This window comes from Sphaerodactylus townsendi, linkage group LG12 (assembly GCF_021028975.2).
Source record: "Sphaerodactylus townsendi isolate TG3544 linkage group LG12, MPM_Stown_v2.3, whole genome shotgun sequence".
Classification (NCBI taxonomy): Eukaryota; Metazoa; Chordata; class Lepidosauria; order Squamata; family Sphaerodactylidae; genus Sphaerodactylus; species Sphaerodactylus townsendi.
Genome location: NC_059436.1, coordinates 28,331,026 through 28,355,412, shown reverse-complemented (window position 1 = coordinate 28,355,412; position 24,387 = coordinate 28,331,026). Strand labels below are relative to the sequence as shown.

General features: G+C 43.6%; 2 protein-coding genes across 4 annotated transcripts; one reads left to right on the top strand and one right to left on the bottom strand.

Annotated features, from left to right (window-relative positions):
- Positions 1 to 1,675: 1,675 nt before the first annotated feature.
- TMEM127 (transmembrane protein 127) lies at positions 1,676 to 13,707 on the bottom strand. Of its 2 annotated transcripts, none has more exons than XM_048513375.1 (4): positions 13,595 to 13,707; positions 10,949 to 11,378; positions 5,874 to 6,038; positions 1,676 to 4,586 (listed from the first exon to the last, which is right to left on the bottom strand). In XM_048513375.1, exons 2-4 carry the CDS (start codon positions 11,190 to 11,192, stop codon positions 4,279 to 4,281), a joined length of 717 nt encoding a protein of 238 aa, XP_048369332.1. In that variant the 5' UTR covers positions 11,193 to 11,378; positions 13,595 to 13,707; the 3' UTR covers positions 1,676 to 4,278. The 2 variants fall into 2 exon arrangements, with proteins under 2 accessions (XP_048369332.1, XP_048369331.1); XM_048513374.1 differs by lacking the exon at positions 13,595 to 13,707 and adding an exon at positions 13,117 to 13,571.
- Positions 13,612 to 24,322, top strand: CIAO1 (cytosolic iron-sulfur assembly component 1). 2 transcript variants are annotated; one of them, XM_048513373.1, is made up of 9 exons: positions 13,612 to 13,919; positions 15,872 to 15,975; positions 16,479 to 16,644; positions 17,329 to 17,477; positions 18,817 to 18,928; positions 19,124 to 19,212; positions 20,169 to 20,370; positions 22,280 to 22,367; positions 23,376 to 24,322. In XM_048513373.1, exons 3-9 carry the CDS (start codon positions 16,506 to 16,508, stop codon positions 23,614 to 23,616), a joined length of 1,020 nt encoding a protein of 339 aa, XP_048369330.1. In that variant the 5' UTR covers positions 13,612 to 13,919; positions 15,872 to 15,975; positions 16,479 to 16,505; the 3' UTR covers positions 23,617 to 24,322. The 2 variants fall into 2 exon arrangements, with proteins under 2 accessions (XP_048369330.1, XP_048369329.1); XM_048513372.1 differs by lacking the exon at positions 15,872 to 15,975 and having other exon boundaries at positions 13,617 to 13,919.
- The last annotated feature ends 65 nt before the right edge of the window (positions 24,323 to 24,387 follow it).

The window sequence follows — 24,387 nt, the reverse complement described above, 5'->3', positions numbered from 1 at the left end:
GGAGACAGGCAATACCGAACTGCTGAAGTGAAAAAAAAAGTAGTGAAAACAAATCTGCAAAATGCGTAGTGGGATGGAGGCAGTGGTGGGATCCAAAAATTTTAATAACAGGTCCCAATGGTAGTGGGATTCAAACAGTGGCAGCGCCGCACACACGCACCTCCAGTCCCTATTGGGCAGGAAGGTTGCTTTAGTAACCCCTTCTCGGCACTCAGAAAAAAATTAGTAACCACTTCTAGAGAAGTGGTGAGAACTGGTTGGATCCCACCTCTGGGTGGAGGTAACAGTTTTGAACAACCGACCAGCAGATCCTCCACTGGCCACAGCCGTGCGCTCACACGCACCCTCCCCTTCAGCAAACTGGGAGCTGTGGGTAACAAGTAATTGACCCTGCAGATCTATTGTGAAGATTAAATACAGTGACCTTAGTAAAGAAAGGATGAGATACCAACTGAATTAGCCAAGGTTTAAATGCCAAATATTGGAATCAGCCCAACTTCAGCAGGCCTGACAGTAACAGTTCTAATTAATGTTGAAATTTGAGCATCAGAGAGCATATAAAACCCAAACATACACCACATTCCCCTAACATTTAATAGAAAAATATTTTGAATCGTTTTCTACATATGATCCTGTCAACACTATGACAGCTTTCATGGTAGAAGTATTAAGGCAGTTCTCCCATTGTCACTAACACAGCTTGAGTAAATCTTTAAAATCGGCATCTTCTGTGGTACTTCTGGGTTCTGAAATTGCTCTTTTTAACCATTTCTCCTCAGATGTATATGATCTATATGTTCCACAATGTAACTTTTCAAAGATAACACAATATTAGTGGTAGCTTTTATTATTAAACAAATTTGCCTCAGAGACAGTTCTGTCTTATTCTTGGAGATGTAAAAACACACACATATAGTAAAAAGCAATCAGTCAGATAAAATGAATTAAAATATCATGAAGCAGCTGTCACCCTTAGCAGTGCAAATGAGATATGCATGCCTCATTCAACCAGGAGAAAGGTGTGCTACTGAGTGTCTTACACCTAGAAGCAACGAGATAACCCTAATTGCATGGGGTGGAACAAAGAATACCTTGCTATGCTATTCTGTCCCCTCTCCCACCCCATTTTCTCAAACATGAATTTTACAATAGAATGTATAATGTATTCTGTTACATCCCCAAGCTGATAACTGGTGAGCTAGTGTTTTGAGAACAATGAAATTAATGTTCACTTAGTAAACCTCAAGCATAAAACTTCAGATAGGGAAGCAAGAACTTTTTTTATCCCGGCAAGCCCTGAAGAATATGCCTACAATTTTTAGTGACTGATTTTAACTTTATCTTTTGCTATTCGTCACAAGCTTTCAGAGATATTAAAAAAACCCACATTCATTGCTGTGCAAGTCTCAGGTATATACAGATTTAAGGTAGACTGGTAAAGACTGAAGGCCAATGTGCAGATCTGCAGTAGCACAGCTGCTTGTGAAATCCTGCAACTGAGCTGTGTTATTACACATATGCAAGATCATTTTGTTTGCATAAATTATACATGTTCATTTGACATGTGGGCTATACACAGACAAGTTAATATATTCTAACAAGGAGCCTGTACAGGATTCTTATTCCCATGCCCCCACTACTGTACCAATAACCAAAGTCATAACAATCCAGAAGAGACTATTTACATCCTTGTTTTATTTTTTGGTAGAAAAAGGAATCCAAGACTTTAGAGACAGATTTTAATCAACAGTGCCTCATGAATGATGTTCAAGGTGTAAAAGTGATCACAGTAACCAAATACACAGATTACATGGAAATCAGTTTTGGTCAAGTCCCATCTCTGAAAAACAGCCAAGTGAAGCCATTTTCGTCTAAGAAACCCCTCAAACTCCTTTTGGCACAGGAGTTGCCAGTGTTGCTTTCCCTCCCTGGAGCCAGCAAAAAAAAAAGACAACTGCAAGAGAGCAATCAACAAAAAACATCCCCAGGTTTCAAAATTTCTTCAAGATCCAAAGATCAGAGTTTAAGTGGAGACAGTAAAATTATGCACACTATTTACAATCAAACTCATCTCTTATATGCAGCACACTGAAGGGAGAGGAGAAGGAGGGATAACCTCCACTTGCACCACACCCAAAAGGTGCTACGAAGTCCACTTTGTGAATTCTTGATAGGTCCTTTCCTGGAGCCAACTGTAATCAAGTAGCAAGAACAGGGCATAAAATTAAGGACTGAATCAGTAGGTACTCTCTCTTTGGCTACGTACCCAAGCTTGCATCAGATTATCCATTAGGTGGGAGTGCAATTAAAGCTCCTCACTGTCTGTTCTCCTGCAAACAACTGCTCTTCCTACATTTTCTTCCACACTGCATTGTTCTGAAGCTCACTGGCCTTTTCCTCCACATCTTTCAGATAACACAGAGGATCAAGTGTCAGACTCTATAATTCAATAAGAGCTTTTGCCTCACTCTCCCAATGAAGCCACTTACATGTCATGCTTTCTTCCATAGATGGACAGCAAACATTTCATATCTGTAGCCTGGGTATATTGCTGCTGGGCTACCCTGCACATAATTTTCCATACAGGAATGTGAGAAGGACAGAGAGAAGCCAGTAAACCAAACCAACACATTGATTAATGAGGGAGATGGTACTGCCTGCTGAATATAGGTACAGTGTTAGTATACAAACTGTACCAATAATCAGGAACAAACACATAACTCACCTCAAGCTGAGTAGCAACACACCCCATACTAAAAGCATGGAAACATTTAAATCTTTTCTCTTATTTTAAAGTCTAAAACCAAACGGGTTTATTTCAGACTTTCCTTCCCACATCTTCTAGTGACAGTCTACACAGTCTCAATGTACCATAATATGCACAACAAAAAGGAAAGTCAGTCATGTTTCTCTTGTTCAGAGAACCTTCAAAGGCTTATATCACTTCCTGCTAACAATCAGGACCCTCCCCAATATACCCACCAAATCTGGAAGAATTAACCTTGGGGTTAGAGGGGCTAAGGACCATTGGTAGACAGGAAAGGTTTAGAATAGATTAAAAATAATTAAAATCATGCCTGCAGATGGGTCGTTGCACATAATATAGATCCACAAGAAATGAGATAATCACTGAACAAATTTCAATCCTGTTCCTTGAATCTCTAAACCCAGTGTGTGTGTGTGTGTGTGTGTGTTTTAAACTTGCCCTAAGCCCATTTACCGTATGTAGTATGTATGCCGCAACAGTGCAGACCCAATATGAACTCTTTCCGTTGGCCAAGCCCTGTTCCTTTTATTTCCAATGGAGTCCAGTATCTGCAAACCTATCCAAGAGAATCTCAATAGTGGCAATACCCTGGAGCTGGATCTGCCAAGTTTTATTGACTCTCCCTCCTCTACGCACCTGGGGAGGGAAGGGGGGCTGCATGAACAGCAAATAAAGTGCAAAATGCTTTTGTTAAGTAGCATGAGGCAGAATGTGGGAGTGGATGAAGCAGTGGCGGCAGCAAGCGTACCATGCCTTCCAGGAAGTACATAGACCAATGGAAAGGAGTCACCTCCCCACAAACCAGTGCATAGAGACCAGATTTTCCACCTTCAGGTGTGCTAAATGCAGAGCACACTCCCCCCACCCCCACATGTAAATATTGATGCATGTCACATTTTTCTTTTTTTTAAAAAAGGAAAGAGGCGCATTGAGCTTGAGTGGATAGTAAACAGTGCATGACTGTTGTGTTCACTACAGTGAGTAGTTGTGCCAGCCTGGAAGATCTCACAATGCAAAATTGTGGAACATCCCCAGTTAAGCTGTGCACGTGCCATCTCTGCCACAAACCAGGCAAAGCCCTCATCCTGGAGCAGCTGTGCTTTTCCTCTCGGAATGGGCTTATGTGCGTTGGACCGCAAAACATATGGACCAACCACACAGCAACGCCAGTCACCAGAGTCACAGAGAAAGCACAGGACTGCTGGGTCACGCTGGTCAGTCAGCCACTCACGGTACATAACAATGCAAGGAACTAGAAAACGAACCAAAAAAGCCCCACCCCAAAACAAAAGGCTGCTTTGGAGGTCACTGCCCAACGAAAACGCTCTGCTTGGGTGACCCGCCAAAGACAGTTCTTTCTGTAGTTGTGAGTGAGTGGGAAAAGAAGCACCAGTAATTGGCTCTGCAAGAGATTCCATTCCCAAGTCAAAGGGTGCAGCCAGGTTCCTGGGGTGGGGGCGTGGACTGGAAGAAAGTCTAAGCCCTCTCCTTCTAGTCAGCCAATGGTAGTATTATGGTGTGTACGCTGGAGGAGGCTGGAACTGATTGATCACTTCATACTCTGCTGGGTAAGGTTCGTTCTCCTCCATTTCAGAGAGGAGCTCCAAGGCCTGCTCCTCCTCTTCGGTGGGGTAGTGGCGCAGCAGGTTGGCAGCTGTGGCAAGGATGGAGGCCCCGCCAGCTCCAGCCACCAGATAAAAGCTGACAGCAAAGGTAACATAGACTTGCGAGCCGTGGTACTTTTTGTGCTGCTGCTGCTGGGCGAGGATCAGCTCAGAGGCCCAGTAACAGAACCCAATCACTGTGGCACACTGCAGTACTGAGGGCAAAAGCAGAAAGGAGACTCAGTGCAGGAACAGCTAGTTGGTTTAAACTGCTTGGTACTACGGCGCAAAGTCATATGTCACCTGCCTCAATGATGCTAAGACCATCACTTACCTACAGCACTATTTTGTAAAAAGATCCGTGAATATAGCAGGTAGGACATGTAAGTTTGGAAGGCAAAAATGAAATAAAATTAAAGTGGGTAGATAATCTGAATTTAAATAATGTGGACACAATTTTTATTTTTTACTTAAGGGGTACATTCTTGACCATGGATTTCAATTTTGCCAGAAACAAAATCAGCAAGAGAGCTAGTGTGGTGTGTATAGGGGTTAATGGTGGACTATGACTAGGTCAGGCCTGATTCAAATCCCTGCTCAGCATAGGAAGCTTGCTGGGTGACCTTGGACTTGTCATATAATCTCAGGCTCTAGCAAGGCTGTCATTAAGATAAAATGGAGCCATGAATGTAAGCCAATTTGGGTCCTCATTGGGAAGCAAGAAGGGGAATACATGAAGCAAACAAACCAACACCTGGCTTCTTGCTCTGGAAGTGTTTCCTCTCTTACACTAGAAAGCAGCTTGATAAAGGCTACAATTAACAAGTATTGAATAAGTGGCCTGATCATACAGATGTGGCGTCAGATTTTTCTGTGTGTAATTCCCAGGGCCAAAGGACTCCTTGCACCATGCAGAGACAGCAAAACAAACTCATACAAAAGGCAGATGTATTTAGGCTATTGGGTGTGGTGGGTTTTCCAGACTGTGTGGCCATGGTCTGGTAGATCTTGTTCCTAACGTTTCGCCTGCATCTGTGGCTGGCATCTTCAGAGATGTACAGCAAGAAGTCTGTTACACACTGTATCTAGTGAGAAGGGAATGTTTAGTGGGGTATATATTGTCCATGTCCCAGGGTGGGAAACTAATCAGTAAGTGTTTGGGTGGAACTTGCTATGCAAAGGTGTGGTTGAGTGCATTGTATTGTGGGTCGAGTTATCAGTCCATTTACATTTGTCGCATTTAGCCTATGTTTTCACTAAGACTAAACCAAAAGTTTAGTGGAAATTGAAAGCGTAAAAAGAGCAATGTGGCACTACACAGCCATGGCCTATGATACGGTTTGGTTGCCAAATACATTTGCTTGGAGCTGTGCCTGGGCACTGGTATCTCCAGAACCAACTCCACCACAGGTTTTCAAAACTCAATTGGAAAAGGGCTGTGAATATAAGCATCACACAGGAAAATTAACAGAGGCCAGTCCTCCACCCACCTATGGCCCTACCTGTGAGGATGTGGGCAAATGCATAGCGCCGGGTGATCTTCAGAGCAGGATGTTTAGGTCCGAAGACATCCAACAGAAAGGCTGAGAGACTGCAGATAATTCCCAGGAAGCAAAAAGCTGCAATAACCCGAAGTAGTAATACTGTCTGGGGGTTCATACAGTAGTCTGCAATGGGAAAGAAAGAAAAGAGAATCCAAACCGTTCAGTTTTTGCAAGCATCACTACTACTTATAAAGACAGGAGCTTCCTACATCGTTCTGAGAGTTCACCTTTTTTGTGTACAGCTGTGTACAATGTGCATGATACACCATATGTCAGGCCCTAAGCATTTATTTTTCATCCATGGTGAGCAGAGATATGGGCTTTCCATGAAAATTTGAATTGGAAGAGTTTCTGGTTCAAATTTAAATTCTTAAATAACAGAAGAAGAAGAAAAGAAGAAGAGTTTGGATTTATACCCCACCTCTCTCTTCTGTAAGGAGACTCAAGGTGGCTTACAAACTCCTTTCCCTTCCTCTTCCTCATGTTAGCAATTGACAAATATGCCATGTACATGCTCTGACCATGTACAAGCACAGGGGTTTGCTTGTTTTTCATCTCACATTTAGTCCATAATGGATTTGCAGCACAACAACCCTGACAACTATAGATAGACTGTGTTTACCTATGTGGGGAGAGCACAGACAAGTATGTCACAGAAAATTTTCTGCCTCATACCTTTGATAGACGGTGAGACTAAGTAAAAAACAAACACATGAGGTAGTCTGACTAGAATGGTTTATAGTGTAACTTTTTATTTATTTAAAGTATTTATATTCCTCCTCCTTCCTTTTGACTCAAGTTGGGTAACAGCATAAAAAAGGCATTAAAAAAAGTTAATTATTGAAATGAAAACAAAATTTTAAAAAAAGCAATGACATTCAGTGTAAAATCATGGCCAAAGCAGTTTACCCTCTATCAGAATGTTATCTGAAATAAAACTGTTTTGCAGCCCTTCCTAAATGCAGCCAATGAAAGTGCTCTCTGGACCCACTCTAGCAGACCGCTTCAAAGACTGGGTCTACTATTGAGAAAGCCTGTTGCTGAACAGGCAGCCCTACAAAAGGACACCAGAAGGAGAGGCTGTCTGAAGGGGATGATGTGACTCATGCAGAAGATAGACATAACATTTTTAACCATTTTAATGCCACATGTGCAACGTGAAGCAGTTTACAGCAAGTTGCGCACAAAAATCAGAATTCAACTCTTCTAATTTTGCTGAAGACAAAGGATCTTGTAAACGTTTTACTTGAGCAAGTCCCTCTTGGATCAGTTTCCCATCTATGAAATGGGAATCATGCCTTAACTTAATGAGTTTGTAGGATGATGAATATTCTGCAGCACTTAATACTCAGTGGCTTTATATTTTACTAAGACAAATAGCTGCCTCAGGAGTGTATAGCTGATGCTCTGGTTTTTTAGTACATGAACACAACCACAACATCATTTTGCTTTTAAACGACCTCTCTAAGCCATGCTCTGCAACTACAAAGGCCAGGGACTTGTCTTCATGTTTAAATACAATTATTCTCAGGATACCACAAACCAGATTCCAAGTGCATGATAAATCTACAGACCTTGTTTAGGGTTTCTGTCTCTGCCTGGGCTGACAGCAACTGCTTGGGAAAACACTGCTCAAGGGAAGCAGCTGTCCTGAGGTCCCTTCATTTGCCACTAGCAAAAACAGTCAAATTTATCAGCTTCCAAGCTCGTGGTTTATTGCTCTAATTACAGCCTAACTATGAGCATCTCTTATAACTTGCTCCTAAAGCCATCAAGATAATGTCTGATTCATACCTCTGAACCTCCACTGAGATCAAGCACTTCCTTCTGGCCTTGAATTGTTTCAGGAGTGTTAATGAGCTCACATAGCCACTCCAATATAAACAAGGAGTATTTACAAGCCCAAGCTTCTCCCATAGTTCCTATATTCTCAAGCACTTTCCCACTGATTTGGATGTTCGATGCCATTTTGTGCTGGTGCTGTCACCAGGGCAACAAGAAGAAAAATCCAAATCAAATAGCGTTAGCAAAATTTAAATCACATCCATTCTGAACCACACTGCCATCTCATAAGCTAATACGTAGAAAGCGAACACCTATTGCTGACGGCCTGATCAAAAATAGACTATGAGCTCAAACCAGGCATCATGTTCTCTGGTGGGATATAATTAAATGCCATGGCCTGATCACCAGTCTCATGAACAATTTCAAACCAAAATTGACACGTTTTAAAGTTTCAAACCAAAGAAATATGAAAATTCTTCTCATAGTATCCACGGGACTGTAACAAGAAAAAGGCAGGTCCCTTTGCAGAATATTTGTAAGAGGACAAGCAGGAAAAATACTATATAGAATTCTTGATTTAAAACAACAACAACTGTGAACAGCTGATGCCCAGCCAACGCTCGAACACAACCTGCTTTGGAATCTCCCCTTCATTTCAGATGTAGTCTGCCATACTGCCAGGCATTGGCTGCCATTTGACACAAACAAGTCTAAAGCTCCTTTATCTTAGGAATGCCCCACAGTTAAAGGGATCCAGGTTCTAAATAATCTGAAGTTCATCCTTTCTGACGGCATATTTGTCCGGTTGTATATTACTCCCATGAGATGCTTGGGCTCTGTTCAACATTAAGCAAACATATATGCTTGATTAATTCTACCTCACATCCGGACCTGTGAACCACTAATCATCAGTGGTGAGCAAGAGCTAATCAAGACAGCCACCAAGTAAATGTACATGTGTCAGCTTGGAGATATCTAGTTCCTCTTTTCCTTCATGCCATCAATGGGTCACATAGGTATGCAAAGACAAGCAGGCTAGTAAACATTTTTTCTGGATAGTAGTTTACATAGTCTTCTGTGCAAAGCTGCTTTATAATGATCCCATTATGTCCAATATTCTTAAACATTAACACTGTGAGTCTGGGGGGAAGTTATTGGCTATGGACCTCATGAATACTAGAGGAAAAGCACTTCTTTCGCATTTCTTTGTTTAAGTCCTCACATTATCCAGTCTCCATAAGACTGGGGGCTAAAATGGCTTTCAGAAAACAAGATTCAGGATTCAGAAGTTTTTAACAAGAAACTAAGGATTTTCCAGAAATTCTTTAGGATGCGCTGGGTGGCTGAGTTCCAGCTCATCACACAGTGAAGTCCTGTTTTATATCATTTTCACCATGACAACAAGCTGAACAAAGGCCTATTCAATAAGAGAATCTGAATTCAAGCATGGCACATTTATTTTGTGGGCAATTTAGTAGTCATACAACCCAATGCTACAGGAATATCCACAAAGTGCCTGATGCACTGAAGACAAAGCAAGGGACATTTGAACTATTCAGCCTCCTTTGAAGTCAACCTCCTCTTGCTCCCATCTATAGAATTATCTCCTGCTTTTACTACTGATATATTGCCATGACAGCAGATAGTGCATCACTGAAGACAAAAGCCCTGATAATAGTCAAAGTAAAAGGGAGGGAGGGAGGGAGGGAGGGAAGAAAGAGAAAGAAAAGTTTAACAGGTGAACATTGGCAAATATAGTTACACATACATGAGCTCCATTTTGGCAGGGAATGAGAGTAATTGGATTTAAGAAATAGTATTCATGAACTATTTTGGAAAGTGCGGGTGGTGGGGGGGAGTGGTACATGTAGGGCATCCTAAAGGGCTTTCCAGGCATGAAGATAGAAACAGAAAGGGCATAACAATTTGGAGTGGTGGTATAGTGGGAGGAACAAGAGCCACAGCTGAGGTACACTGTAATCCTCAAATGCAGCAGTGTAATAGTGGAAATATATACTGTGTCTGCAACAGAAGAGTAGCTGGTAACCAGCCAATTATTTGGCTGAAAATTAACCACACACATAGTGGTGAAGTCTGCAAAAAAAAAAAATCAGCTGAGCTGGTTATTACATGTATGCTGTGCGATTTGACCTTTGTTGTCCCCTACCATTCCTCTCCAGAACACTAAGGTGAATGAATGGAAAATATATTGTACAAGGCAGTGGGAACAGGATATGTTTAAAAAAACACACAGCTCTGTTAAGCAAACATGTCCTTTGAACAGGCAAGCAGTTATAAAACTTCCTTTTCAAATAACAGAGCCTCCTTGCTGGGACACCTGCAGATTAAGACACATTCTACTTTCTGGCTACATTTAAATGGCAGAGAATTATATGCTGAGAGATCTAGCTAAAGATAAAGCACATATTCGGGGGTGGGCGGTTTATCAAATTTAATAAATATATCAAATTTAATAATATACAAACATATGAAGCGATTTACCACCTTGTTAAACCACAGATCCTTTCGGCCCTTTTACCTGGGCCAGCAGTCATTCTTCAGCCTATGGCAAAGCAAACGTCTCAACACCTACTACCTGAAGATGCTGGGGACTGAATCTGGGACCTTCTTCATGCCAAGTATGAACTTATTTATTGAGTCACAGTCCCTCGTGAAGGATCCTGTGTTTAAACATCCCAGTTAAGCATATGGCTTTTCCCCACTGAAAATAATGAGGCAAAGGCACTTTATTTTGAACTATTCCAAATTAAACACAGCACTTATAAGCACTGAAGGTTATAGCAAACGGTACAAAAAGCAGGTCTTGTTAGAAACTAGTTTTACTGATGAGCTATTTTAATGAAGTGGGGGAAAGGTGGTGGCCTAGGTCTCCTACATCAATCCTCCCACCCATTCCTAACTCTGAATTAGGAATCAGGCAGGGAGAAGAAATAGGATTCTTCTGGATGCTGGAAATGGGCCTGGGGCTATTGACCCCCAATATAAGGCATATATTTCACAAAAGAAGCTACGACATGCTATTTTACAATTAAGCAAAAATGAGTCTCTTTCAACACGATTTGGCTACATTAAGCAAAACCCACCTTGTTTACTGTTGGCCAACAAGACTGCATATTTGTTTAGAATAAGTTCTGAACTTGGTGGACCTTACTTCCAAGTGAACACTACAGATACATGCAGCACAGCCATGGCAATCCCACATAACTGTCCAAAGTCCACACTCTCACCTGCAAGCAATTCAGGGTCAACATATCCAAGTACATCAGCAACGCCCAGCTCTTGGCGAGAACAAGTGCCTCCATGAATCCGTAGCCAGGCAGGCTCTGCCAACGCAGTACACAGAGCAGTTATGGAGAGGGCACCAGGCAGAGCAGAAGCCAGGCTCCTTTCTGGCTGCTTTGGCAAGGCACTCCCATCTTGGCCTCTTCGCCTGCGCCCATTGGGCAATACCGAGCCACTTGGGGTGTACATGGATCTCCTCTGGCTGAGATTTGGATCAACTAAATCCAATGAAAACTGCAGGCAAAAGAACTCGAGATCTTCAGGAGAAAGTAAACATCTAGTATTGCCACCAGTCAAGTCAAAGAAGTCTGACAGAGTACCACCAGCCAAAATAGATCATCAGATGCAGTTCTTTTCTGTACTCTCTTAAGGAGCCTGAAAGAGACAACAAAGGCTTCAAGTGAATTGTAGATGCACAGTTACAAGCAGCCTCTCACCTGTCTGACCAAGGCAGAGACATTTTAAAAAGATCAGTTCCTCTTTTACCCAAAAATGATTAACACAGAAATATGTGGTTGGGAACGCTTTAAAAAAGTAAGGGCCTGCTTGTAAAACTGTGTGGATGGTATACTGCTCATTGGATTATTTTATACAAATATGCTCGGAACTGGGTTCAAATAGTTAAGGTAATAAATAAATTCAGGAAAAATAAGACAATTAGGCCCTCGGAATCAGGTTTTGAAAAGAAACAATTCTATTACTGGGTCCTTTTAATGAGGACATTTTTAAAAAATTGTCTTCCTGCACAGATGCACAGGATTAAAAATAAAGCTGCACAAAAGCAATGTGCTTTCACAGTTTGTTATGACTACTTTTCATAGCCATGCTCATAATACAATCCAGTCTCAAAAGCGTAGTCTGTGCCTTAAGCACATACTGCCAAATACACAAGTTCTATTATTGTTTCACAACAGCAGCCTGTGTGTAGGACTCTATTCATTAAACAGAGATGTAAATCCTCCTAAATAGCAAGTCATACATCATCTGAAAAACAAAAACAGCATATGTGAAGGGCTTTGAACACCAAAAGCACCATTATCACCTTTAGGAGCAAGACAAAATTCCCTTTTCTACCTGCCTTAAAAATATTGCCAGTACTGTTTTTTCTTCTAACAAGAAAGTGATTTAGGCACTCAGAGTGTAGCCAATGGATTGTTCATTCAATTATCTGGCCGTGTGTGTGTGTGTGTGTGTGTGTGTGTGTGTGTGTGTGTGTGTGTGTGTGTGTGTGTGTGTGTGTGTGTGTGTGTGTGTGTGTGTGTGTGTGTGTGTGTGTGTGTGTGTGTGTGTGTGTGTGTGTGTGTGTGTGTGGGTGTGGGTGTGGGTGTGGGTGTGGGTGTGGGTGTGGGTGTGGGTGTGTGGGTGTGGGGGGGGGGGGTGAAAGAGTACCACTATTCATATAGGGTTCAGAACAAGCATTCTATATTCTCACACAAAGAAGTCTCTGTCTTTGGCATGTCCAACTTGTACAGATTATCTTTTAAAATTTTCATTCCAGCATCCCAACTATAGAAGGAACCTACTCCCAGCACAAGATAAAGCAGATGCTCTTTAGGAGGCACTACCCTACATAATCTAGAAGGGGTGCATTCCTTCCCCATGTCTTGTGAGAGATTCCAGGTCTCTCAGCATTTATAAACAGCAATAAGCAGCATCAACATAACAATTAAGAAGTTGGCAGGTAAATCCTGAACGACACTATTCCAAATCCATACATGTCAACAGATTTGGAAGAGTGTATCTCTGATTAGATATTGACCAGGATGGCCCAGGCTGGTCCGATCACAGAATCTAAGCCCTAGTTAATACTTAAATGGGAAATGCAAGTTTGCTACACAAAAGGAGGCGATGGCAAAACCGTTCATTTCACAAACAACTTTGCTTAAAACTGCACTGCGGTTCAGATCTCATCTCAGTCAAAAGCTCTCCACGTAGCCATGGTGTAAAATTCAGTTAGGCTTCCACAACACCCCCCCCCCCCTTTTCCAATACCGGAATAGAATTGGTCTACAACTGTTGTACGATATGGAAATAGCGCGTGTAAAGCGCTCAAAACCCTTAGACCATACAAGCTAAGTATTGTTGTAATTATTCTTTAGCGCTCTCCAGATACCCCTTGTTCTCTTCAGACCACGCCTCAGCAGCGCCTTGGGTCTCCGGTCCCCTCCTCGGGTAGGGTCTTTGTCGCTACGAAGGTTCCCGACCCTGATGCACCTCTCCAGAGCGCAAACCAGCCGCCCGGGACTCCTCGCGGGGACCGGCCGGGTTCCAGCTCCTCCCTTCCGCTTGCCACCGGGGCCGGGGGAAGCACAAAGGGGGCGGGGAAGAGGGGCACTCCAACCGCGCTCACCGCCGGCCCCTTACGAAGCCCCCTCCCTGGGTACGACGCACTGGGACTTCTCCCGCCCCCTCGGCCGCTCTGAGAAGCCCCCTCGGTGTTCAGCCTGACTTCCTGCTACCGACCAATAGCAGCAACCATTTCCGCTTCCTCCTCCGGCTGGGAAATGAGATGCGTCCCGTGACGTCGCGACGCACAGAACGCTCTGTCCTTTTAAAGAAGATTATTTTTGTTCATGAAATAAATTTATCACCTCTGTTTCGCGGTGGCCGGAAAGGACGGAAATTGGATTGTAATCAAATATGTACATTCATTTCCTTATGTTGGCCTCCGGCGAGCGATTATAAAAGCCGTTGAGCGCAATGCATCCTGAGAGTTGTAGTTTTTATGTGGGGTTTTTTTTTCCAGTGAGGGAGGGATAGAACTACAACTCCCACAAGCAACAGGGGCCAGTTGAGATTACGGAAACGCCGCCTGTGGTAAAAATTATGCTTTCGTGTTTGTAGTGCGCAAGCGCAGGCAATCTTGTGTCTAGTAGGGAGGCTCTCCACCGGAGAGTTCGTGGATGACCAAAGCAGGTGAGAAGTAATAAATCTGGTCTATGCCTGGGGATTCCTCCTCTTGCTTGGTGGCCAGAGAGGGGAATGGATGGGCTACTATTAGTAGGGATCATGAAGATCAGAGGCATTAAGCATCTTAGTCTGACTGGCCTGACTGTTAGGAGCCCTACTCCACAGTCGTGGTTATTTTAAAAAAATAACGTTAAAAATAACGTTAAACAGCCTCTGTCCCTGAACATACCAGGAAATGGAGCACCCACGTGCAAGTAGAGTCAGGGGCCCCTTCCGCACATGCAGAATAATGCACTTTCAATCCACTTCCAGTGCACTTTGCAGCTGGATTTTACGGTGCAGAATAGCAAAATCCAGTTTTCAAACAATTGTGAAATTGGATTGAAAGTGCATTATTCTGCATGTGCGGAAGGGGCCCTGGATACGAGATGCTGGGAATAAACAAGAAGGAAAGGCCTGTGTCATCCCAACTGTGCCAAGTTTAAATCCGAACTTCCTTTCCACTTCTGCAAAAAAGGGGGGGGAGGTGGGGCTTTCTGAAGATGTTGGAATGGACATTTTACAGTAGATGGGCCTTTCATATTGGTGGATTGAATGCCACAAAGCCGTTCTGACTTTTTAAAATTAAAGAATAGCTGTCATCTTGGTCTGGCTGAATTCTAACAGAGGGAGCTCCATGTATAGCCAGAAAATTCTTTTAAGTGCAAGAAATTGGAGAGTAGGGGAAAGGCCTTCATAACCTGCTTCCTAGTACCATCTGGGCGGCCAGTTCTGGAAAGAGGACACTGGTCTGATTTCTCAGTAGTCCATTGTGGATTTTATGTCCATAAGGCAGCTTATAAATATTTCCAGTGAGAACAGGCCAGCAACTGTTCATTTAAAACACTTCCAGTCTATTTGAGAGTAGACCCCACGGAAGTCAATGAGATTTCCTTGTGCGCAGGTAGGACTGGATTTCAATTGCGTGCCAGCTAAGAATAGTTCAGCCTAAGAATAGTTCAGAGCCCAACAGTGCAATCCTAAACAGAGTCTAAGCCTGTTAATTTCAATGTGTTTAGAAGGGTGTAACTCTACTTGGAATTGGGGTGTAAGTGTGCAATGTTATACTCACTAACTTGACTGAATTCCGTTGAAATCAGTGTCACTTGTGTCTGAGTAACTTGCATGGGATCATGCTGTAATTTAGGTTTGCATAATAAGAAGGCAAACAGTGAGAACAGAAACAGAAATAACTCAGCCATCTGGAACAAGTTTAAAACAAAAATTGGAGCACTGAATAAATAGAATGTTGTCACTTTAAATTTAATCCGATTTGTGGATTTATCTGATTGTACATTTCAGAAAACATGGTTGGAATCTGGCAATATTGCAAACTTGTTAAAAGCTATGGAACTTTGAAAACACAAGTTTCTGCCAAATGCAACAAATTAAAATCTATTTTTCTTTAAAAGAAAAATGAAGGAAATATTTCTTATCTGAGCTGAGATTTGTTGTCGTATTTATTGTTGCAGAAAATGATGAACATTCATGACTGCATGAACCAAATGTTATGGACCTTTACTTCTCATTACGTGTAGAAATGCTTTTGCTTTTTGGAAGTAGTTGGCATTTTAGCCCAGCCTGAATTCTGTGCTGAATTGATTCAGGTGGGTGGCTGTGTTGGTTTGAAGCAGCAGAAAAAAAGTTTGCGCCCGGTGGCACATTTAAGACCAACGAAGTTTTATTCTTGGTTCAAGCTTTTGTATGCATGCACACTTCATTGTATCTGAAGAAGTATGCAAGCACATGAAAGCTTATACTAACTGTATTGGTCTTAAAGGTGTCACTGGACTGAAAAAAAATTCTGTGTTGGATTGTGGCCATTAGTTTATATCCCGCAAAATATGTGAGTAAAGAGCTTGCAGAGTGAGACATTTCTGTTTCCCCTTCCCACTGCTGCCCCTCCAAAATTCTGTTAGGAACCCTCACATGTGGAAGCAGAGTGAGAAGTCTCTTGCTAACAGTGGGAGGGGAGGAATTCGGAGCATAACTTGAACATTACCTTGAGCCCGATAGGATCCAGGTAATGGTTTTTTTTTCCAAGAGTGAACAGTCTTTTCCTCCGAAGCGTTTGCCCACTTACTGCGTAAACAACCTGAAATTCATTAATTGCACAGGTTTCCTTATCCCTGATTGGTCATTAAATCCTAAAGTGTAAAAAATGTCCCTGGTAATGTTTTTAGTTAGCGAATGTCTCTTTTTCTTATACAACCCAATATATTTCAGTGGGGTGTTGTGTGGTTTCCAGGCTGTATGCCTGTTCTAGTAGCATTTTCTTCTGATGTTTCGCCTGCATCTGTGGCTGGCATCTTCAGAGGATTTCAGTTGTTATATTTCAGTTATTATAGCAACCAATAAGTATGCACACTGAGCAGGAATGCATGAATTACAATATAGGAGAGTGCATTTAAACCAATTGTTTAAGTTGCCATCACTCTTTTTGGTGATTTCAATCAAACATTGATGATCTAAATCAGTGCCGTTGACTTCAAGCCATCCACTTATCTCTTCTTTACCACCCCCTAGGTTCTCACGTGACTGTTTGGGGTTAGGATGAAAGATTCTTTGACGCTGCTCTCTCGCATCCCAGCTCATCCAGATTCACGATGCTGGTTTCTCGCCTGGAATCCTACAGGAACTCTGTTAGCTTCCTGTGGTGGGGATCGAAGCATCCGTATATGGAGCAAGGAAGGTAAGCGCAGAATGCTGACTTGTTTACCATTCTAGGGGAATGGCATGGGAGAAGAAGCCAGGACAGTTAAAAACTGTTTGGATTCTGTTGTGGCGATGTGGACTAGTTACACTTAGGGAATGCTTTCAGGAAGCCACTTTTGAGAATGCATAGTGTTGTTTTGTAGTGGTTAGAGAGCCAGAGTAGGATCTGGGAGACCCTGGTTCAAATTGCTACTCTGCCATGGAAGCTGGCAAGGTAACCTTGGGCCAGTCATAAAATAACAGAATCTTAGAGTTGGAAGAGACCCCAAGGGCGATCAAGTCCAACCCCCTGCAATGCAGTCAAACACGCTCAACCTAACCTATCTCACAGGATGGTTGTGAGGATAAAATGGAGAGGTGGAAGTTACTTTGGGTCCCCATGAAAGAGAAAGATGGGTACAAATGGCATACCCCAAATAACTGTTATTGGTCCTCCTCCCTGGTTGTACTATGTGTGTTGTGTGTATATGTTTCTATTCAGTTACTCAGATATTTTATACATACACTCTTTTAAATGCTTTTAAATGTTTTGACTGTGGGGTTTTTAATGTTTAAATTTGATGTTCACCACCTTGGGTAGAAAGGTAGCAAAGCATTTTTTTAAAGTAAGTAAATACTAGCAAAGACAACCCTTGCTAACTCATTGGACCTTTCTCAACAGGTGATGCCTGGGTGTGCAAATCATTGCTGGGTGAGGGGCACCAGAGGACCATCCGCAAGGTGGCCTGGTCCCCCTGTGGAAACTACCTGGCTTCGGCCAGCTTTGACGCTACCACCTGCATCTGGAAAAAGAACCAAGAGGATTTCGAGGTTGCTTGAGTTGCCTTTTGAGTGTGTGTTGGTTGTCTAGTGCTTTTCAGTCAATTAAAATCTGGCACCTTCAGCCCCTTCAAAATAATTGTAGTGTCAGTTGATCCATTTTCTTGTGTACTGCATTTAACTGGTTCTTATAAGAGGAATTGATTTGCATTTGCCCAATAAGAATGCAAGGACAGGACAATTAGCCTGTTACTAGTTATAAATGAGAAGATCTCTTTTAGATTAAACCAAAAATATTTTTCCCACTTGACTGCCTTTGAAATGGAATTGACAGATTGTGACAGAGGGAATTCTGCTTGTTTAAATGCTGTGTGCATGCACCGTCACTCTCTTCTGATATCTTTTATTGATATCTTTTATATTATGTCATTTGTATGCTGCCCTTGCCCTTATGGCAGCATCCAACATGTACATTTATTCCTTTCTCTCTTAACAGGGATAGGATATTTGGAGGGAAGGAGCTGAGGAGCAGAAGTGCATTGGGGCAGGCACGCTAACTTTAACGTCTACAGATTGTCCAGATTAGGAGAGGGGAGCTGAGACATTTGTGAATTTAACAGTTTTCCGATCCCCTTCCCAATCAGAATTACTGGGGGGGGAGGGTGTCTCATCACTGATCTCCCAGGCCTCAGCATCCTGTTGTTGAATGCCAGATCAGTAAATAATAACACATTTTATCATCCAAGATTTAATTTTGATTAAACAAGCAGGTTCTTTTTAATATACTGTATTTTTAGTGAGGATTGCCTGGGGTGGATGCTGACATATAAATAGGAAGCTGGTGAATGTTTCTCTTTTATCTAGCCTTTATCTTTTTCAGCCACTTTACTCCTTAAGTCTTTTCGTTGAATTTAATTGTATATATGAATTTGTGTCTAATACATACTGTATAGATCATTTAAAATAAAATAAAAAAGTTCATCCAGGAGCCCGCAATTGGAAGATGAGGAGCTGCAAATGAGCTTCCTTGAAATCCAGCTTTACTAATCTATGATGACCTTTCTCTGCCATGCATAGCTTTAAGGAAGTGTTGGAGGGGGGGGGGATGTTTTAGGTTGTACATCCAGTTTTGATAAGGATATAGTGAGGCTGGAGAGACTGGGCCCTAGAACAGTCCTGACAATCTATGCCATACAGATTCCTGACACTCTTGGAGCTTCTTCAGAAATGGCCCCTGAAGGTAACACATGTAAAATCCACTGCCCTAAATAAAGGGTAAGCTGAATATTTGTGATGTTATCCTGCCAAATTGTTCCCAGCAGTTTCTTCATCCAGCTTCCTAGTAGCCCTTCTCAGAAGAGATGTTTCTTTCTCTCCCCTATACCAACAGTGTGTAGCTACTCTAGAGGGCCATGAAAATGAGGTGAAGTCTGTGACTTGGGCCCCATCAGGCAGTCTCCTGGCCACCTGCAGCCGAGACAAAAGCGTCTGGGTTTGGGAAGGTGAGACTCAGAGGCAAGTGGTTTGGGGTAAAGAAGTGTGGGGTGGGGGGGGTGGGCTTCTCATTGTATTCTGATATATTTGATATGTGAGAGTTACAACCAGACAAGCTTGGTTGGAGTGCAGGCATTGGATGGGAGGGAGTGAAGGATATGCTCCATCTTCTAGCTTGGCTCATTCGCACTTCTGTGTTGCAGTGGATGAAGAGGATGAGTATGAGTGCATGAGCGTCCTGAACTCCCACACACAGGATGTCAAACATGTCATCTGGCATCCCAACCAGGAGGTGAGTAGCTCCCTTCCTGCACACCAGCCAGCCAGCCTCCCTGGCTGGGCCAGGATCTTCCCATGATTTGCATGATGCACTACCTGGGTTAGTCACAAAGACGCATTTTGATCTCTTTCCCCTCCCTTTTCTGATTTTGCTCCACATTGTCTTGTCCCTCCCTTACAATCCTGTACCAGTTATCTGCTGTGTATCATTCTGCTTCTTCATTTGAGGATCTGTGGGTTCAGACGTTTAATCCAACCTTAGCATTAGAGGAATTGAATTGGATACCACTGATACTCTCCTAGAACCACCCATGAGCAATTGCAGAAAATCAGTTCTTCCTACACACATGAACTGGTTTAGGATGACAGGATAGTCATTCGCACAAATCCAGTGTGGATCAGTAACGGGGCAGTCAATCTACCCGATCATCTAGTTGGAAGAGAAAACCTTCTGGATCCAGGGCCTTGCTTTTTTCTAGAGAGGGACTGTTGCCATGGTGGTTGTTGAATGAATCTGTGTCAGTTTTGGTATCCCTTTTGAATGAGGGCTTTTAGAGGATGGCAATTAAGGACAGAACTCCATGTATGCCCTGTATGAAGAAAAGTAAACATCTGTAACCTGCATAAATTATACAAATTTGTCTTTTATTTTGTGTAAATGATCCAGCCATGTTTGGCAGTCATAGGATGGGCAAATACTCTGGAGTCCTCTTCAACCACTAAAATGTTTACTTGGCAACCCCTGTGGCTTCTGAGATTTCAACAGATGTTATCCATACAGACAATTCCAAGAACTTCTTCACCACCCAAAGGGACAAGAAACTAGTTGCCTCTTTTTAAAGTGAAAACTGGGATTCTGGAAGATTAGTCTTCCCTAGATCCAGCAGCCCTGCTGAGTGTGCCTCAGGCCTTCTTGTGGCCCTCCTCTTGGATGCTTACTTGGCATTCTTGCTTCTTTGTTTTTGCCAGCTGCTGGCATCAGCCAGTTATGATGACACAGTGAAACTGTACCGGGAGGAGGAGGATGACTGGGTGTGCTTCACCACACTGGAGGGCCACGAGTCTACTGTGTGGAGCCTGGCCTTTGACCAGAGTGGAGAGCGCTTGGCCTCTTGCAGTGACGACAAGACAGTGCGAATTTGGCGCCAGTATAAACCAGGCAACGAGCAAGGTGAGTACCCTGGTTACTTTGTTGAGGAAACTTGAGGCATCACAGCAGAATAGCTGGTGTGAGAGCTAATTGGTGGCAAGATAGGACTAAAGACCTCACCTCCCCATTTGAAGTCCTAGTGCCTTTCTCCTCGTTATACAAAGTCTGTAAAGGTCAGGCATACAATGACTTTGGACCCTTTGACCTGTTTCATTTCTGTGGAGGTGGTTGAAAGTACAGGTTTCTGAAAAGGGGGCCTAATGTTGGAGCAACTGCATTCCTCCAATTAGGTCTGTAACCTCTAAGGAACTGTTCTGGCTCCTTTAACAGATTTATTGTGGCAGACTTTTTTGTGGAGGAGGTAGGTATTGTTCAGTGTGGGAAGCATTTCCTCATTTGGTAGAATTGATATCTTGCATCTATGGAGGAAAATAGAAAGCTTGCAGGGTTGAGAGGCTGTATGTTTGGCCAATAGGGAATAGGGTACAGTGTGTGCCAGAGAGGCAGAGATCCAGTGCCCACAGACAAAACAGAGCAGCAGAGTGGTCTGGATTCTTGAGTCTTGAACCATTGAGCTACAAGTCTGGGGGTGGGGCTGTGTCTCAGAGCATCCAGTTTACAGGTCATTGTTCCAGGGACAGTCTTCAGGCTGGAATATCTCTCAACCTGAGAGCTGTTGCCAGAGTAGACCATTCTGACCTCTACATATACACGAAGAGTCAAAGAACCGGCACTGCCCAGGAGTTGCACTGAGAAGATGCACCATATTGGTTAGGAAAGTACCACCTGGAGGGCTTCTGTCCCATAATAAAGTCAGGGGGTGCAGAAGAGTTCATAGGAAGTTTTTAAGTTCTGTTTTAATTTATATATAATGGTGCTGCTGGCAGAAGGGAAGGGGGGATCAGCAGGCTGGAATGTACTATGAAGTAGTCTTCTCTGCAGTGGGGCAAAGCCCTTTGCTGCCATGGACATGCAAAAGTTAATGCCATGCATTGAACTGTCTGGGAATCATCTGTCTCCTTTTTTTTCTCATCTCCCCAGTCTGTTATAAACCAAATTAAAAAATTATTTTTACTTTTTAAACCTTGTGGTATGGGGATGAGTGACGTTGAGACTGCTTACCCTGAAGCTCTGTCAGCCGTAGATTTCCAGCCAATAGTGTCCCATGTAGGGATGCACTGCTGACCCAGCAGCACCGTAAGTAGAGCGCCGGCACACAGGCGCTCCTGCGGCCTTCTGGTCGCACCGCTCCCCCACCCCTCATCCCCCGATGAGTCACAGGTCATGAACTACCTGGCTCACAACCACCGGGTGTCCCGGACAAAGGGACAATGGCCTTGCCCCCAGGTGAGGATTAGGCCCAGACGCTGATGCTCCTCTCCGCACGTAGCAGCCAGGTGAGATCATGCATCACATGATGATCTCTCAGTCTCCCGCTCTCCCGGAATTCCCCCCGTTCCGCCCTTCTACACGCCCCCGCTAGAATCATAATAAAAGGTGCCAGGAACCAGCACGCGGCAGAGTCGCTTGGAACACGGACACCCGCGCTCCCGCTGCTGGCGCTCTCCACCAGATGAAATCACCGCGTCTCTTCTCGTTCTTACGCTGACCTCGCGGCACGACTACAGTCCCATGTCCCAGATTCTTCTTGGAATCAGAGAAGACGATCAGTCTTTCTAAAACAAGTGGTGGGTATGAAAGGAACCCCAGATTCTTGCACTGAAGAGTCTTGCACAAAGTCCAGAATACTTTCTTGCTTTGAATAAATGGGAAACAGGAATGCTGATACATCTACGGGGTTTAAAACACCCAGACCTCTCTTTCAGTTTCTAAAGCCCCAAAAGCGAGAGGGTTTAGCACCTGAATTTCCTCCTGTCCCCGTGACTTGTAAACGAGGGGCAGGCAAAGCAGTGCTGTTCATGTATTGCAGGTGTCGTCTGCACTGGCACAGATCCCACATGGAAGTGTGTCTGCACTCTATCCGGTTTCCACACCAGAACCATCTATGACGTGGCATGGTGAGTTGAGGGCCAGCCCTGTGCCAGAGCTACTGAACTGTTTGAAGGATAAATGTATAGAGATGAGTGTGAGCAAGCCCTAAAACCTCCTTTCCTTACCTTTTAAGGGGTGGGTGCGTTGCACCCCACCCCCAAAATAGCACCTCAGGAGTCAGGACAAAGGGCTTTGTCTCCTTGTGAACAGAATTTTCACTACTGTAAGTGCAGCGTTGTGGTAGTCATCGGAAACCACTGAAGGCACATAACTTTATGCATGCTTGGCTAGTGTTCTACTGCTATTGACATATGTTGGAAGAAGGAGCAGCAGTGGCGTAGTGATTAAGAGCAGATATACTCTAATCTGGAGGAACCAGGTTTGATTCCTCTGCTCTGCTGCTTGAGCTGTGGAGGCTTATCTGGGGAATTCAGAGTAGCCTGTATACTCCAACACACACCAGCTGGGTGACCTTGGGTTAGTCACAGTTCTTCTGAGCTCTCTCAGCCCCACTGACCTCACAGGGTGTTTGTTGTGAGGGTGGGAAGGGAAAGGAGTTTGTCAGCCTTTTTGAGTCTCCTTACAGGAGAGAAAGGGGGGATATATATCCAACTCTTCTTCTAAATGTGAAGCAGCTGCAAAGGTTACAGTGGTGCATGATGTGTTCAAGTCACTGGCCCACAAGACTGTAATTCTAAGGCTTTGTCCCACCCCCCACTGTTTCAATACATACCCCAAGATGGCCTCAAAGGCATTTGGACTACTCAGGCCTCGGCAACCTGAAACTGATTCTCCGTTGATACAGAGTCCCTCCCCCTCATCCCTTATCCTTATTCAGGCTGCAATATCTGCAACGGAGAACACGCATTTAACTGCAGGAGTTCCACACATTACTGAAGGAGCTGGGATGTCCTGTCAACAAAACACTAAATGCCAATGGATTAAAAACCAGTCATGACACATATAAATGAGCTTTAACACTTCTATACGTGTGCTTTTCCATCTGAAAAATGTACCTGTTCAATTCTTCGCAGGTGCCACCTGACAGGAGCTTTAGCCACTGCCTGTGGGGATGATGCAATCAGAGTGTTTGAGGAAGATCCACTGTCGGACCCCCAGCAACCCACCTTCACCTTGACTGCCCACATGGCTAGCGCCCACTCCCAGGATGTGAACTGTGTGGCCTGGAACCCGAAGGAGCCTGGGCTTCTGGCATCGTGCAGTGATGATGGGGAAATGGCCTTCTGGAAATACCAGCGCCCTGAGGCTTGCTGAGAGTACCACATGACAGTGATGTACCCCTTTTGCTACTAAGAGTGCCACATTCACAGGCAGCAAGCTGGGTCAAATCCTCTCACAGTAAACACCAGTAAGAAGACAGATCATGTAATGCTCGTACTGAGTGGTTTCCCTTGTCTCTCAAGATAGTGAGGCAACAGCTCTCTCAAGATTCAAGCAATGGGAACAGAATGTCTTTCAGCCATATGGGAAAACATTGCACTGGCTGCTACCAGCTTCTCTTGTAGATTCCACATTGTGGCAATGTTGGTCAGAGGAGGCTCACACAGTAGCTTGGACCAGCTGCTGGATCTCCCACCCCGGGACTATTTGAGATCAATTCTGTAAATGCCTAGTTGTGGGGATCTCCTTTTCTGCACTGTAATTAACAAGAGAGAGACCCTATGCTGATTTATACTTGTACATTCAAAAGGTATAGTTGAACCGGGGGGGGGGGGGCAGCAGAGGACACAAAGGGCAGTTAATGATATAACATTTCATACAAAATAAGTAAAAAGCTATGATCATGGAATCTTGTCCCTGTAGTTGAATGCTGCATTAAAGTGTGTTAACAATTAAGCAAACACAAGAAAGGTTTAGCATCTGAGTCAAGGGGAACTACTTCAAAGGTCTCCTTATCCCATGCCAACTCAAATTTTCCTCATTATCAGTTTTTTAATAAAAAGGTCAGTGTTCAAAAGTCTCTACATCTCAGTTTGTAAATTTATCACTGTACCAAGCAAGGCACAACAAATATTACAGTGGACC